Below are 17,568 nucleotides of genomic sequence, written 5' to 3' on the forward strand. Positions count from 1 at the left end.
TCAGTTTCATGTATTTCAAAGACCTCCATTTGTCCTGTCAATTTTGTTGTGCGTTTATCATTCTCATACTTGACACTGTGCATCCTTCAAGTAAATGCAACACTAACAAACAGGGAGGTCTCCAGTAGTTCAGCTGACCCGGCTAATAAAGCAAAGCTGATTTTGTTATTGCGTGGTTTTAATAACACTGGAGAGTCAATTAAAAAGGATTAGCATGCCCCCAATAAGCTCAGAGCCTCTTCATGCTTTAATGATTATGGAGTGTCATCAGCACTCCTACAGTGTACAGTGAATCAGCTTTGGCACGTGCACACGCACATACACATGCATGTTAAAATTTGTACAAATGCCTGCGCACATACACAACGGTGTGTTACAAAAGTACTGAATGGGTTAGCTTCCCACTCAGGATAAAAATATATATTATACATGTATGCACACATTTATTTTATTTACTTAATGTTCACGAGAAACAAATTCCTTTGCGTATTTAACCATTTTTTTTACTTTATAGAGTCAAGGCCTATAGTAAAAAGAGAGTATCGGTAATGACTAACAGGTGTACGTATAGGTTTTAAGAGGATACCTTGTTTTTTGTGTGTCTTCTACTTTGATCATACTTCTCAAATTAGGGCAAGGATGAAGTTGAAGGAGAGAAAGATACAGTACGTCTTTGCCACTTACCTTGAGTGTGTTGAAGGACTTTTGAGGACATACCGCTGTGTCCTGCTGAGAACAGAGTGAAAAATGAGAACTGAAGTATTAATTAGCTTGAGCATGAAAAATAAAAGAAACAATTTAATCCCACATCCTCCTCTAAATGAATGAATATAACATCAGATTTCTTGTCGTCATATTACATAAGACCAAGAAATCGTAAATATTTACTCTAAGTACTTATTCTACATACACAATAAACACGTACATAGAGCATCTAGGAATGAAAGAGAAAAAATAGGGCAGCAGTTTGCTTTCCATATAGTGTAAGGTGCAACTTGACTGAAAATCATTCGTCAAATATGAGTCAGACACTACAGGTGTTTTAGCTCATAATACTGAAACCCCTTAATGCTTTTTAGCACTCTGTGTCATGTGGTTTCTTTTGCACCACTCTCACATTGCTCCCAATTTATCCCCACTGTTTCTTTCGTTTTTATTTCTTTCCCCTTGTCTCTGCCTCTCTTTCTCCTTTCTTTCCCTCCTCATGTCTTCTGGTGTAACCATTAGTGATGTTAAAGTACTTAGTGAAGTGGAGGGTCCAGCAGGAAAGGCAAAATAAATCACTGTCCAGAGAAATAAAGAAAGTAACAGAGACAAAGATACTGATGGCTTCAACACTTTCATCGCATTGACCCGTAACTATTCACCAGGCTGTTCTATAATTTAACAGCCTGTCGATCATTTCAACACCAGCTCACAGCAACCAGAATATTTACTTAGGCAGCACATTGCCTTTAAAGACCCAAGGACTATCTCACAAAGGCCTTTTACTGTCTAAGTTATGGTGTGAAATTCATTATTATTTTTAGTTCTACTGGGTATGAGTGTACTACTAAATGCACTATATGTGAAAGTAATTGGTTTTTATCACTATTTTAAAATGTGAAGATATTTCATGTGATGATCCATCCTTCTTTCTGTGTGTTCAGATAGTCGCTGGGATTAGGAATTTGGATCAATAAATGTGGTGAGAAATCCCAACAGCTATGCTGTCTGCTTAAAGGAATCACTGTTTTGTGCTCACATATATATTTACATAACAGCTGGATCAATTGTCACCATGTGCTCTTATGAAGTCCGTATGCAGCAAAATGGCTCCAGAACAAATACTGCATTGTGACATTGTTGTTTACAGATTAGACAAGAACAAGTATAGCGTGCAATATGAGGAAGAGGAGAGAACAGGTTCAGTCTTTTAATTTTCTAACTTTCTGTTCCTCCTTTGCAAATGTTTCCTTTTTGAGCTTCTCCTCGTGATATTTGAGGTGTTGATTCCAGCTGTTACTAGGTCAGCGTCTGTTTGGGGAAATGTTCCCCTGACATATCTGAGATGTTGAGTGGATTTGGATGTTTTTCATCTTGCCTCTTTTTTTATGATGTAAGCCCAGGGTGTCATTTCAACCTCCTGTCCTCTAACCCTTTTCACCCCAAACTGTCATCTCTGTCTTCTCTCCCCCTCCTCCCCCCGACAGCTACCACTGCTGCTATCAAAGTAGCTGGCATTTTGCTTCTTGGGGCTCTAAAGCTGAGTGGTTTTACTCAATTTGTTCGGTCATTTAATATGTTTTATTTCTATTAATTCTATTTTCCTCTTCATATTTTTTCCTGTCATCAGTTTTTGGTTATGAAATGCCTGCAGTATTTTATCTTACTAATGATGTTTTTGCTAAGGCATTTCTCTCATTTTTCACTCACTGCATTAAAATGCGGATGGAAATATATCATACATAGAGCAAACTGAACAACCAGTGAACAAGTAAAATTTTACATTAGTCAATTTTGATGTGAGGGGATCACAGTTTCCTTTAACTTTAATATTCAGTTTATTTCTCTTAAAAATATTGAAACTAATAAAATAATGAAATATTTTTCTTGTGAACATTGAAACTGTATATACTATATATCTTAAAATCAAAGTGAAACCGTAGCTATGATTATGTATGATGTGTTTGGCTCACCCTTGAACAATCCTTTCTGGCTTTCTTAATTTCCCTTACATAATTCTTTAACTGTAGTCAGCATTAATATTCATCCAGCTTTTTCATACCTTTATTGATTATCAGTACATGTATTTGATGGAAATGTTAAGCAGCTCTAATAAAAATCTTGCATGCTGACTGCAGTAGTTTTTACCTGGCAATGTTGTTTTATTGAACTGCCTGTCAGGAAATAGTTGGAAGGCTTAGGGCGTAAGTAAATTCAATATCACAGCTCTTTGTTAAAGGATGCCTCTGTCCTTGTCATTGCCAACTATAAGCCTTGCTGCTTTGCACTCTCTCATGTGCTCTCTAGCGCTTCCTAACATTTTCACATCACTGGCCACCTTCTTTGCTTTCCTTATTCTTTGCACATCTATTTTCCCCATTTACTCCCAATTATTTGACCCATGTCTCCAAAGTACAACCCATCGGTCAATCCTTCATAATAGTGGTGTTATGTCTTGTTCTTTTATAAGAGAGAAGTGGGTTGAGAAAGCTAGCAGTGGCTGGGGATACTAGTGGATTATTTTCTCTCTCCTACACACACATACACACACACCATATTTTGACACAAGAATTCAGGGGTAAAATATTACCCTCGCCAACTTCCTTCTCTTTTTGTTAATTTTCTTTCTCTTCCCTTTCCCTCTCCCCCTGCATTCCTCATGACTTCTTCTGTTTTCCCAAATGTTGGACTTAATGGATTACCCCTGTATATCTTTCCCACCTAGTCTCTCTACTCCCTTTTCTCTCATTCTCATTTTGCTCACTCCTCCATCTTTTTTTCTTAATTGTTGAAATGGTATGGAAATTCTGAATCGCTCCGTCTGTCCCTCAGTCTCCCTTAACTCCTCATTACTTTTTCATTTGTTCTTTTTTGTTCCAATGCACACTCTCTCTCCCCCTCCATGGACTCCTCCTCTCCCTTCTTTTTCTTGCTTCCTCTGCCTATTTGTTGACATTGTCGGGTTAGCTTTAATGGATCACCCACAGATATCTGCTCTTAGCCTGCACCCCATGTTTCCTCATCCTCCTCCACCAGAATCACTCCCTCTCTTTCTCTTTCTCTCCCCCTCTCCCCATTCACTGTTGCTGTGGATATACCTTTTCTCTATCCACCCCCTCTTGAGATTGTTCCCCATCCATCTTTTGCTCTCTCTCTCTCTCTCTCTCTACTCTTGAATGTTGACATGAGAGGATGAGTCTAATAGATCACTGTGAAGCATCTGCACCTGTGTTAAATCTCAGAGGTAACTGTGTGCGTATGTGTGTGCAGCTGTGTGTGTTTGTGCATGTGTGCACCCTAGAGAAGTCAATGCAGGCTTTCTGTTCAGCACATCTGTGACCTTCTTTAGTGCTGAGCAACTTCCTTGTTTTGCCTCTCCTTTACTGCTTTTCCTCTCCTCCATTTGACTTACTTGTTTGCTTCTTGCCTCCTTCGATCTCTCCTTTCTTGTCATTAGTAAGCTTACGTTGCAGAAAGCATACCATTAACTTTGTCCATTTATTTTTGTTTACACGGTAACAAGTTATTTTAGCTCTTTTAAAAAGGACATGTGCTGACTCTTTCCATGCAAGTACAAAGGTCTGATATAATTCAAAGACGTGATATTTTGAGTCACATTCACCAGCAGAATTTACAGCTAAGCAAAATAATAGTCATGTGTCATATGTCCATGCTATGCATCATTCAGTGGAAGTTTGCCAAGGTGCACTGTAGTAGTAGGTTATAAATAGGTCCCTGTAGACCTGTCCCAGTCCAACTGGGTGTCCTCCTGTGTCCCAGTTCTGTCTGACTGGGACACCTTGGAGAGTACTCCGCTATTCTTCACTCTGTGCTACACATTGGGGACTCTTTCTCTTATACAGTATATGAGCATCTTTCTCAATGCCCAACTACATTTAAATTCATAGCAGTACAACTGTTTTAAGAATATTCGCTAAGGCCTAGTTCTTCTTATATACAAGACCTTGGAAATTTCTCTGCTCTCGCCCACAGAACAAACTCTTATTTTTATTTATGTTTCACTGGACAGTAGATGAAACTCCCACTAGTATGTATATCTGTGTTTTTCTTAACAGTGTAATATCAAGATATAATATAATAGATCTTTTCTCACCTGTACACAAACTTACAGCTGTGTACAAAACACTTTAGACTGCATTTTTTTTTTTTTTCAGTATTGAAAAATGTTTCTTTTTAATGAACCAATTGCTTGTCAAATTCACCAAAATACTGCATCAGGTATGAAGTGTGATCTAATCTTTAGAGTAAACCTTCAGGATAAGCCTGAGTCTGATTCTGTTAGCTGGCATGCTTTGTAAATTTTCTATGAATTGATATCTGATCTCTGTCTTGTATTTGAAATGAGAATTCAAAAAGCTGCAACAAACTCTACTCAAACTCTAAACCACATGTTTTAAAAAGTGTCGTTTCAAACATTGTTGTGAGGATGATTGTTGATGGCAACCCAGTTATGTCAGGGACGTTAATTGGGTCTTTATGTCACTCGTCTGGATCTAGTTAATTAAGCTGCCAGAGCCTCTGAAATCCCATGTTGCCATGCACACGCATCGGCACCGACACACTGACATCCACACACACATGCACACTTCACCCACTTACATTATGTGTACAGTATATGTATGCACATGCACGCTGACCTTATTGTAACCTGCACAATCTGCCCAGGCTGCCCAGTCCTGGCATGTATTGTATTGTAGTGGTGATGGTGGCTGTGGTAAATTCCCCATAGAGGGAGTGGGCAGCAGGATTGTCCTAATCACCTCCCAAGTGTAGGGAGGATGCAGAGAGAAACACCAAGACATATGGCCAATTAAGGCAGTGATGTGAAATGGCACAGAAATACAGTAGGTGACTGCAATTCACACTTCACATAATTAGTGTAATTAAGTTATTATTAATAACTATTTCTTACTAATGTACTCCAATACGTCATTTAAAATATAACCTGGAAATGAATCAGTTTCTTAGGGCTGCATTTGATATCATGTGCTCTCTCTCTTTTGTCTTTTTCTCAGCAGTTTGTTCTTTTGTCTCTTTGCATAACGTTCTTGTTTGTTTTTCTTATTTTTTTATTTTTTTATTTTTTGGTCTGACTTTTGTCTGAGAGACAGGCTCTCATCAATTGTTTCCGCCCGTATTAAATTCCTAAATCAAGTTTATTCTTTCATGGTAATTCAGATGAATACTGTTTGTCTCTGCCTTAGATATCCTCAAACATTTTAGGCGAACCCAGTCTTGTATGATTGACATTGAGAACATATTGTACTTAAAGATACAATGTGTAATATTTAGAGGCATCCATTTGCAGAACTAGAATACACCGTAGTATTCATAAATATGTTGTCATTAGTGTGTAATCACCAGAAAAATACCACCTGTTGCATTTTTTTAATTGTAGAATGAGCCATTTAAAACTTCATAGGCAGTGGGTCTGCTTCAACGGAGGCAGACATGATGTGCTGCCATGTTTTTATAGTGGCCTAGAACAAACCAAACCAAATACTTGCTCAAATCTCAATTTGTTTTAAAGGTGACAGCCTCTGTACCCTCCCTTGTGCCTGGAAACAGATTGGGTGGCGTGTGAGGGTGCCCAGAGGGTTGCATTGTCCAAATCCATGACAAGATGCTGCTAGATCTTTCACAAAAGAAAAATATAAATCTTTTCACATTTTACACACTGCACCTTTAAATAAGGAAAAATAGACAAATTGTGTTTTAACCTTTAAAAATAATTAAAGCAATGGCTAGTATAAGAAAGGAAAATGTTTTTTGTTTCAAGGTAAGGGATAACATATTGAGAAAGTGTAGAGAGAGGGAAGTGCATGTTACTCTAGTAGTGGTGGGAGTGAGGTGTAGCTCTTGAAGTTGAGAGGACAATTAGGCCAGAGGTTTTGTTGGCAGCAAAATGTAGTCATTTGTATTTGTTAGAATGCTACAAATTGGCAGATATAGAGGTGCCAAGAAGTGAAGTGGGTAAGAGAAGAGTCACGGTGGTGTGGGGGAAGGAGAACAGACCCAAACAAACACACACACATGCAGTATCTGCTCACTGCAAATCTCATTTGTTTGTTTTTCCAAATCAATGGTTGCTACTTTTGCACTTGCAAATTATAGTACTTCTGTGGTAAGAAAACTTGCATATACACAGTAATGGGCTGGCTGTGTACTTCATTTGGTGGAATAGATTGTATTGTAAACACAGATGTGCAGGAAGAATAGATCCATGTGTTATATGAAAGCTGTCAAATGAAGTCAGAGACAAATTTATGAAAATGAATTTTATAGTTTCAGTAGGATATACAATACATAAGAAATTTCATTTTACTGTATATACAAATAGAAACATATGTTAATAATATTGACCAAATTCAGTTTGACCAGCTGCCACATTTTGTTATTCAGGATATATGAAGGCCATCAGGATGTAGTCCCAGTGAGACAACCATAATAAAGAAAGCACCTTTTCAGCTGCTAACTTTGGAAGAAATGCAACAACTGCGTCCTGTATTTTTTTATGCCTAAATCATGTAGCACTCTCTAAGGTCACGAGTACATGTAGGTTATAGATTATATGATATATTTAGTTTGTAGCTAGCTTTTGTACTTGGCTGCAGTACAGTCCAATTTGGCCTAAGTATAATCAACAAAAACCAGGATTACCATAAGCAATAATAATTTGTCCATCTCTGTTCACACAATAATCTCCGTGTTTTGATTTGCTTCTAGGCAGAGGGATCGATGCTGTTTTGGAAACGTTTTTCGAGCTTCCACCATGATCACATGGGTCCATGTGTTCTGCCTGTGTATTCACAGGGACCACCATGAATGAAGAATAAAAGGAGACTTCATGCCTTATCATAGCCATTTATTTAGACACTTTTTCCACATTTCTTCAGACATGTAGAAACTGCTTTCAGTTGAAGTGATTACATTTATTTGATGCTGAGAGAAGTAATTTAAGACAAATTGATTTTGTTTTTTTTTCTCCATGATGGTTATTCTCTTGTAATTGTTTGAAATAACAAAGTCCTTTTGTTCATCGTATTCCAATGAGTTAATTGTTTTCTCTAATATCAACGTACACACACACTCACACACAATCTTCACCATATTCATGTGTGCTGTTGGATTAAATTTCTATTAGCTTTCCTCGATTGAGTTTGAAGATTGTTGATTAGCCAGTAATGGCCTTTGTTACTGCACTAATGAATAGCTTGATTACTATTCTACTTAGCTACACATCAGGAGGTGGGTGGAGTGTGTATTAGTGAGTGTGTAGGTGTGTATGGCATCTGTTGGTATTATCCTCTGATAAACACACACAGACAGTTATAGCCAATTATCTGGGTTTGTGTCAGGAAAGCTGATGGCAGCAGAAGAAGAAGATAGATGGTCTGCACTCATGTCCCATTCTCTGCCTCCCTTCTCTCCCTCAATCGGCCAGTCTATGCCTCTTACTAAGTTTTCGCCCACCTACTTTGTTTCTATACTCTACTGTCACTTGACTATTGTATTTTCCTTAATTCCTCCATCCATTCCAACTCTTTGTTGCTTTGATCGTTTCATTCCCTTATTTGTTTTTCTTACTTTCCTGCTTTAATATCCTCTTTCCCTTCTCTCTTGTTTCTGTGTTACCTTTCTGCTGACTGGACTGGCCAAGCTCTTGAGGACTGGGATAAAACACTGCCTGCGTGCCTTACGTGCGTGCGTGTGTGTGTGTGACTATTATGTTGTTGGCGTGAGCATACGTGCATGTGTGAGTGCTTGATAATGGAAACAAGCATGCCAATTACAGTGATGGCTCTCTAGATGCCAGTCTGAGCCAATAATAATGAGAGTGGCACATCTGGCAATGGTGTATGCATGTGTTTCTCTGTGTGTGGTAGGGAGGGCAGGAGGTATGTATAGAAAGGTGTTATGAATGCGGGAAGACCGTGTGACAGTCTTCGAGATTAATTTATGCTTCTCAGAAGTCAGCCTACACATGGGTGAGGTTAGGATAGAACCTTGTGGGTTAATTCAACTCTGGTAGAGAGGAAGATGGGAATTTGAGATGAAAATTAAAGTAAGCACTTTTCAAGTATAGGTACATATATGTATAAGAGAAACAGCTGCACATGTCATATAACCCCCATGCATCTTTGTCTAAGGCAGCCCAGTGCATAATTTCAGTTGCACTAGCATTTATGATGCTGAACTTTGCCAATAAATGTAATTTACTTATGTATGCTTAAGCATAGTGATTATAAAGTTCAACTTTGATGAATGTTCATATAGGAATTCAGATCATCAGTCAACAGGGGAATTCATCATAAAAGATCTGTCCTTTCCCACACTATAATGGATCTGCTTTGGTTGAAAAACTTGCCACACATTTTTCTTTTCTCTACAGTATTTATAGTGCTACAATATGCACTTGTAATGAGTAAAGCAAGACTTATGCTTTTTAATGGATCTGTTAGGGCACTCAAAGTACCTGTGTACTTTATAAACTATTCACTAGAATCACATTCTTTTCCAAAACCCAAAAGCCTAAACCTGCAGTAACCACACACACGGTTTAGGATGCAAACCTCAGGCTTAGGGGTCAAAAGTCCTGGTATAAAAACCGGACTTCCTCAACTTGAAAAAACTGTTGAATCCAGAAAGCCATTTCCATTAAAAATCTTTTTGTCAAAACAGTATTTCAAGGTAATACCTTGAACAAAGCGTAGGTGGAAGAAAAAAAGCTTCATGACACAGTTAGCACAGATTATGCTTTTTTGCAAGTATTTCGGCACATCCTGTCCTCATTAGGCTAATTCCTCAGGATGATTCAAAGAGAGAGCTGCCAAATGGATTCATAAAATAAAAAATTAAACCTCCTGCATTGGTGCGGTGATTGTGCAGCTCTGGCTTCTTCTTTACCAAAAAAATTAATCAATAGATAAACCAAATTTAATTCAAAAAGACCTGTGGTCAGTTGACATGAAGGCGACTTTAGTCTGTGGTTGATTCTCAGCTCGCCTAGAAATGAAGTAACATGGCTTGCTGGAGCAGGTGGAGGGCGGTTGAGGTTATTAAAACATGGATGGACAGATGACGCACACTCAGTCCCCGCCCACATGTAGGTAGAGTAATCACTATGAGAGCTCTTTAACCCACTCATCTGTGGTCTAATAGGGATCCAGATAATATAGCTAATCATGGGAGATAATCCTCAGTGACGAACATATTAATGCTTCAGTGATTCACAGGCGCAGACACGCTCTTGCAGTACTGCAGTACAGCTTGATTTCCCTGTCTGTTGTTGATTGCAGAATCAGAATTTATTGTAACTGGTCTATTATCTTTGTTTGCTTCTGCTGCTACTTGGAAAAATTAATGTTGTGATTCAGTCTTAGATTCTATCCATAGACTCTGTGTATATGTGCTCTTATCGACTCTCATATGAGGGATTTTTTAGTGGCTCTACAAAGCATGTCATATTTTTGCATTAGTCGTAGATATTCGTTGCTTTATCTCATTTTGCTCTGTAGTCGGCCATTTGTTTTCCTTTTGCAGTATTTATACTGTGTTTCGCTTTGTGACGCAGTGTGACTATGATGGTCCTGCTCTTGGTAGCATATACGTGGCAGCGCTTTGTGTTTAAAAAACATTTTGTGACACTCTCCAGTACAACAAAAGGGGAGCGTATATCTCCACATCTTGGCCTACTTTTATCTTGCACAGCATGCGACCAAGTCTTGATTCTATTGCCAAAGACAGATGCATATCTCAACAAGTGGAATAAATTACACTTTTCTGCTGCCTTGATATTTCACAGTACGAGGTGCAACATTTGTTTAGTTGTGAATAAAGGAACATATGGAAATACTTATGTCACACTATACCCTCCTCCATATACTCTTATGTATACTGCAATACAAAACAAGCAAATATGTAAATATGCAAAGAACTGTGTAAATATCTGTTTTTTAGCGTTCTGTGCCATAAGGTTTGAATTATACCTGTAGCCAAATTGAGGGCTTAGTTACCAGGTCAAGCAGATATAAAACATGAACAAAGTGAGTGTAATTGATCAGACAAAGCTTTTATCCCTTTGAAAAGAAAGCTGTTTGATTTCTTTGTGTAAAGGAAAAATCAGTCTGAACCTCTTTTAAAATCCTGTTACAGCTGAAACAGAAGGCAAGGCGTCATCTTCTGTTTGTGCCCATACGAGTATGTCAAAGGGGTATTTTATGTGTGTTTGTGTAATCAGACGCTCTAAGCATTGGAAGTATCGCCATACAGGCATGTATGATTTCATTATTTCATATGTGCACCATGGCAATAAACCAGTGGATTATGGGTGTTGTTTTCTATCTGTGTATCTGGTAGTGTGTAGTTAAAGCGAAAGAGGCAGGTGATGTGGGGGCGAGAGTTAAAATAACAAATACACATTCTCCCCTGGGGTTGTCTTGATCCAATCAGCCACCCTCTGCCATTCACACTCACACACACACTCACACCAGCTGGGACTAATGGTGCGGTGTCAGTGGTAGTATAGCCACCACATGTGGTCTCTTTGTCTGAGCCCAGCAGAGCACATATCAGCCTCGCATGTTTCAGCCTTTAGGCTTCATCAAAGGCTGCAGCTATTTTCCGTGCATCATCACACACATATGTTTCACTGATATACAGTATGTGTGTATATATGTATTTATGTATGTGTTTTTGTTTGTCATGCTTGTTTGTCCAGTGTAACCTTTACTTCACAATAGAATCTGAAACATAAGATCGAGACTTCAGAGTGGGGCCGCATGGCCATAGAGCTCTGTCAAATCTCTAAAGATAAGAGGGAGAAGCAGGTAGAACAAGTGAGAGAGAAGACAGCTGAGCCTGATCAGGCAGTAAACCAAAAAAATAACACTGAATTCCTTGTTTCTGCATCTGAGGTTTCCATTTCCTAATGCGAAGGGAGGAGGAAATTAAACAACGTGAATTAAACAACGCGGCTTGGACATTTATGTGCCTGCTACAAAGCCTGGACAGGCTGAATTTATGAGTTTGCACCAGTAAATACAGCACTCAGGAAATGTGATTAGGCTCATAAATAGGGTAGTTTCCCGCTGTCCTACCCTTCACCCAAAGTACCTTGTGAAAGCGTATGTTTGGAACATTTTCCTTTTTACTCCATCACTTCCCTATGTGACCCAAGGGTTCCATGTTGTGACGGCTCCACTGTAGATGATGATCTTTAATAATACACAGTATTGGTTTCTGTGACTTGATGCATTTTCCTGCAGTTCCCTAATTCATGGTTAATATTATAATTGATACTATATCACATCCTATCCAATAAAGCACATTTTGATTATAAATTTCTAATATGTAATTTTACTATATCGGAATAATTTTTAGGTTTTGGTTGTTTACACTTCACGTGACAGTCCCTATAACCTCCTACTCATCACATTTTCTATGTGCAAAAACAAGATTACAGCAGCATCACCATTATATCACCTCTTGCTGACTTAGATTTTTTTCATATTTGCTCAGAAGTTTCGGAAAAGTTGAGGAAACCTTGACACTTGTTCTCATTTTCTCCACTTTCTGCCCCACAGGTGGAGTGGTTGAAGAACGAAGAGATAATTGACCCAGCAGAGGACAGAAACTTCTACATCACCATTGACCACAACCTGATCATCAAACAGGCTCGTCTGTCCGATACAGCCAACTACACATGTGTGGCTAAGAACATAGTGGCTAAAAGACGAAGCACTACAGCGACTGTTATAGTTTATGGTAAGCTTGTGTGCTTGTGTCAATGCGGCACTTTCACTGTGTGAACGAGAAAGTAGGTAGCTGAAATCTCATCTTTAAAATCTGTAATTATTCTGATTGGCCGATGTTTCAGGATTTTACTGATTTGACTGACATGGCTTTTTACATGCTAGCTGAAGCTACCCAGCAATTTCTCTGATCAGCCACGGCAGTGCCCATCTGCCACATGAAATTAGCTCTCCTGCCATGCCTAACATTGCTCTATTTGTCATTGGCCTGATAGTCCCACATCACCCATGACCTCACCCAATTAAAAATCCACCAATCACGCCTTCAGTTTTAAATGAGAACACTCTGGCTTTCCAAATGTCTACGTTTTCAGCCAAGAGTCCCAGCATCAAATGAATTGTGCAGCATATGGCATGATAACAGCTGTGAAAAACAACAACAAAGAGATAACTTTGAGTTTGCTCAAATCTGAATGGTGTTATTTTTTTTTAAGGCAAAGCTCTTCTTGTGTTATTTTCCTAAAAACCTGGAAGCAAAGCTTGTTGACCAGTGTCTCGTAGGCCTCAGGTTCTTTTTTATCCATTTTACCAAATGCCAGCCTGACATGGGAGAATAGGAAACATTTTGAGGAGACATAATGTATAGGAAAACACACACAGCACACACATTTTTTTTTCTCTCTAATATAACACTGACTCTATTCACTAGGAGGAGTGTTTCAATCAAAAATAACTGTGCATGTGTGCGTGTTCGATACAGACAGGGAGAGATGGAGTGGTTTGACACTGATGTATCCTTACAGAAATAGATTGTTCAATCTGTGGTTCAATTTTCTCGGCTCCACAAGGGCCCAGCTGACATTGTTGACAAGGTGAAAGAGTAGTGGAAAAAAACATCGGAAAAAAATGAAACAGCTATGGATGGATGAGGGGACAGGTGAGGAGAAATGGGAGGCGGAGGAGAATGTTGTCAGAGAAAGCAGGTGAGTGTAGAAGAAACAAGAGTTGAAAAACCTTAGAAAGTATATGACAGAAGTGACTGTATAGCTGATATTACCGGTTACTTTCTCTCTCATGATTCATGTCTAATTGGGCACTGAGAAAAGGAGAGCGTGCACTGTCCACTGAGCTGAGACAGAATTGTCAAAAAGCTGCAGAGAAGTTTCAACCTACAACACCACTCTGGATGTCAGCTCGCTCTCTGGGTGTCCTTGTGACTCATTCGAACTTTATGCTTGATTTCTCACTTTCACTCTCATCATATCTTATCTTTTCTGCCAAATGTTTCCAAAAACATTCATACAAAATATTAGGTAGATGATCAAGTCTATATAACACAGGAGAATACAATGAAATGAGTTTAAAATAAGAGAGAGAGAAAGAAAGAAAGTAGACAAATGAAGATGAAAGGTGCAAACAGAGAATGAAAACAGATTACACCATTTTGGCTAGTGAGGATTTAGAGGGCTGGAAAGAATGATTCCTTTTAAATAGTGATTTTTTTTTTTTCCTCCTTATAATCTCACCCACCAGGTGTCAAGGTTAAGCAATTTGCAAGAAACATGACAGTTTGTGTTTTTTTTTTTTTTTTTTTTTAACATGTGGCTTATAGTTTCATCTGTGTCAGTCTGCCCTTTTCTGTGTGTATTAGTAAGTGTTAACATTGTGGGAAGAAACTGTGGAACTGTCACAGCAGGGCAAGACTGTGTTACATGTGTAGTTTTGGTTTACAGGAAAATTCAGTTGTTCTTATTACACTTCAACAACCCAGCCTAATGTACAGCAGATACAGACTGCATCATAGATCAATCAAACAAAAGCATCTAATAATAATCATTTAAACATTTGTAGTATTTTGATTGTTTTCTGCTTTATCCCCATTAGATGACCATTACAATAATGGAGCAGAAAGATGAAAAGTATGCACATCCAACCCAAATCGGGTACAAGCGCAGGACAAAACTATCTGTTTATTGCATATTGCAGTGTTTCCAACCAAACTGATCTGATCCTGAAAAATTATGTAATATGCAATAAATAGGTTTTTTGGTGGAAGTTTGCTTAATGCAGTCTGCAGACAATCCTCCCCTTTTCATTATAATAATGGAAACATGAGGAAATAAAAGCATGATGCAAACGTTTCAGATTTGAAGATAAATATATGCTGTATATAAATTTTAGTGAGAATAAACATGTCTCCAGGCTGTGGCCTTGAGCCACACCAAGGCATATCTGTGAATTACTATGTTGATTGACGTGACTGATCTGTCTTGCTCCAGTCAACGGTGGTTGGTCGACATGGACAGAGTGGTCAGTGTGCAACAGCCGTTGTGGACGAGGCTTCCAGAAACGAACGAGAAGCTGCACCAACCCTGCCCCTCTCAATGGAGGCCTGCCCTGTGATGGACAGGCCATCCAAAAACTGCCCTGTACCACACTGTGCACTGGTAATTCTATGCTATTTTTGAAAAAATATTATTTAATCCAGATGTTTCAATTATATGCAGCTATTTTGAATTGTGTTGCTGATTTGCTGTACTGTAGTGTGGTATATTGCAGTGTGTCTTTTTTTACTTTTTGTACTTTTCCACCATATGAGTGATACATGTCAGAAGGTTTGGGCATAATTTAATTCTTGCCCTCAGCTCTTCCTTCACATACTTAGTCTGTTCTTGTATTTGTTATTACCTTAACATCTTTCCCTGTTCTTTCACTCAAGTGGATGGTGTGTGGACAGAGTGGAGTAAGTGGTCAGCCTGTGGGACAGAGTGTACCCAGTGGCGAAGGAGGGAGTGCAACAACCCAGCTCCTAAAAACGGAGGAAAGGACTGTGAGGGGCTCGTACTCCAGTCTCAGAACTGTACAGATGGACTCTGTATGCAAAGTGAGTTGATGATAATGATTATCTTTCTGTAGAAGCATTGACAGATCTCTCTATCTCTAAATATAGTGTCATATATCTAACCATTTTGAACATGCCAATTCAAACAAATGTTTTGCTCTATATGCTTTATAAGACATGGAAGTGTATTGCCCCCAGATCAGGTAGAGTACTGGGATGAAGGCACATGGTTGAATATTTAGTCAAAGTATGATAGCCATAGTGAATGAAGTGTAACATGACAATTCAATAGAATGAAAATCTATCTAAACTGAGAAATCCTTATGTGTTTGTAAGCTAAGCAGTGGGCTTAGTTTAGCATATATCTTAAAATGCAAACAAATTTTTGTTCCTAATAATGTTAGAATATCAGGGTTGAATTAAAAAAGAACATTTCTGTATCTTTGTTTTTAGATTTCTACTAGGCTGTATATGTGTTTACAGTGCTGCAGTTTTCCTTTCGCCTTCTGTCAGTCCGGACCTCTCTTTTTCTAGGTTTTTCTTCACTCTGCTCATCAGCTTCATCATTCCCCCTCATCTAAGTCAATTGCCTCCTGCAAACATGGCTCTTAATCATTCAGTGTCCAATCCTCATTGCCAGTCTCTAGAAATCTACCCCCTCCTCTTTCCCCCTTTTTAAAAAATTAACATTTAACTTAATTGTCGATGATGGGAGGTTTCGCTTGCTCAGTGCTTTGTCATCTTTAACCTTCCTTTTCCACGTTCTTGTCAAAAAGACCTGTTTTATGGGGAAGGTAATAATAAATATGACATGAAACAATCATCCAAAATGATCCCACAATTTTGTGATTTCTGACACCAGCAAAAAGAGGAAAAAGTGTGGTCAATTTCAAAATTGCGTGGAAAATGGGGGCTTAGTCATAATGGCACAAATACAGCAACAGCGGTTTTTCCAAGGTGGAGGCAATTATATTTGTTGACTTGTAGCAAGAGTGCTTGTTACTCCCTGTGCTCTGAGTAATTGTCAGACAAGCACCTGACGTGTATGTGAAAAAATACAAACACATCCCTGTAATAACGCAAAACTGTCTTCCTTCTCACATAACATGGCACTCATATAATGGTATTTCCTCCATAGCAATTCTTCAGATACAAGTAATCAGTCATGAGTTTTCTTCATGAGAAATATATGTTATCAATGGGTACAAAGCCTTCAGCTGAATACATGTGTGAGGGACTTTTCTCCACAGCCAAAGGAAAGCAGATAGTGTTGATAATTTAATAGATGGCCTATGTCATAAGCAGTTGGATAATATTTTATAATCCTTCAAAAAGCTTTGCCTGTAGGCACATTATTGACAGAACTGTCTGCATATGCACAGCCCTGCCCACTCCCAACACAGAGTATTATATACTGTATCTCTGATCCATCAAAAGGATTCCCTGAGGCCTGTGAGGTATGGCAACAGAATCTGGGATAAAACCTAGAGAGGTATAGATTTAGACTCATTTCCCCTGATTGATTTTATGTCTTTAAAATGACTCCACAGACGTGGTTTTATGTCAGCACTAATGTTTCAACTGTTTCCTGTAGCATTAACAGGAATCCATGAAATAAGTGTGTGTGTGTGTGTGTGTGTGTGTGTGTGTGTGAGAGAGAGAGAGAGAGGGGTTTTTTGCATCCACAGCATTTTATAGGTAGAGTTTATTTGAAAGGCTTGAAGTGACTGCATTATTTTTTCATTTGATTTCTGAATAATCACTCTTTAAACATGTGTTCCTTACACACACAGAACATGCTTCTTTGTTTCTGTTTTTTTTTTTATAGCCAACTGGGCAATTAGACTAACATTTTTATCTGTTCATCCTCAGTGAAGCCCAAAACTGTATCCTGGTCTAGTGTAGAAACCAGATCCAGATAAAGCAGAAAGAACAGAAATCTTTAGGCTACTTACATACTTAAAGATACTGACTACATGATACTGTACTGACTGTGCATATTTTTGTCATTTTGAACAACCCACTTTTGGACTCAGTTTAACAAAAATAAATGCATAATAGATGGCAATGGTTTGTTGCTGCTTCTAGAAGTCTGAACTTTTAGGGTTTCTGGCTGTGAATGGACTGAAAACACACTGTAGATGTTGAGGGGGAGTTTATGTTTTCCATAGTGCTCTGTAATTGACTTTGTTCTCAAAAAGCACTTCACTCTGCTCTCCCTCTTTTTCTCTCTTTTTAAATTCTCTC

At 38.5% G+C, this 17,568-nt stretch overlaps 1 protein-coding gene across 2 annotated transcripts in view; it reads left to right on the forward strand.

Annotated features, from left to right (window-relative positions):
• Positions 1–17,568, forward strand: part of LOC113138657 (netrin receptor UNC5C) — a 169,721-nt gene that overhangs the window by 123,198 nt on the left and 28,955 nt on the right. For both annotated transcript variants that reach the window (XM_026321261.1, XM_026321262.1), the window contains exons 5-7: positions 12,312–12,492; positions 14,759–14,926; positions 15,199–15,363. In XM_026321261.1, coding sequence (XP_026177046.1) covers positions 12,312–12,492; positions 14,759–14,926; positions 15,199–15,363 — 514 coding nt within the window. The remainder of the gene's footprint in view (positions 1–12,311; positions 12,493–14,758; positions 14,927–15,198; positions 15,364–17,568) is intronic.

This window comes from Mastacembelus armatus, chromosome 9 (genome assembly GCF_900324485.2).
Source record: "Mastacembelus armatus chromosome 9, fMasArm1.2, whole genome shotgun sequence".
Classification (NCBI taxonomy): Eukaryota; Metazoa; Chordata; class Actinopteri; order Synbranchiformes; family Mastacembelidae; genus Mastacembelus; species Mastacembelus armatus.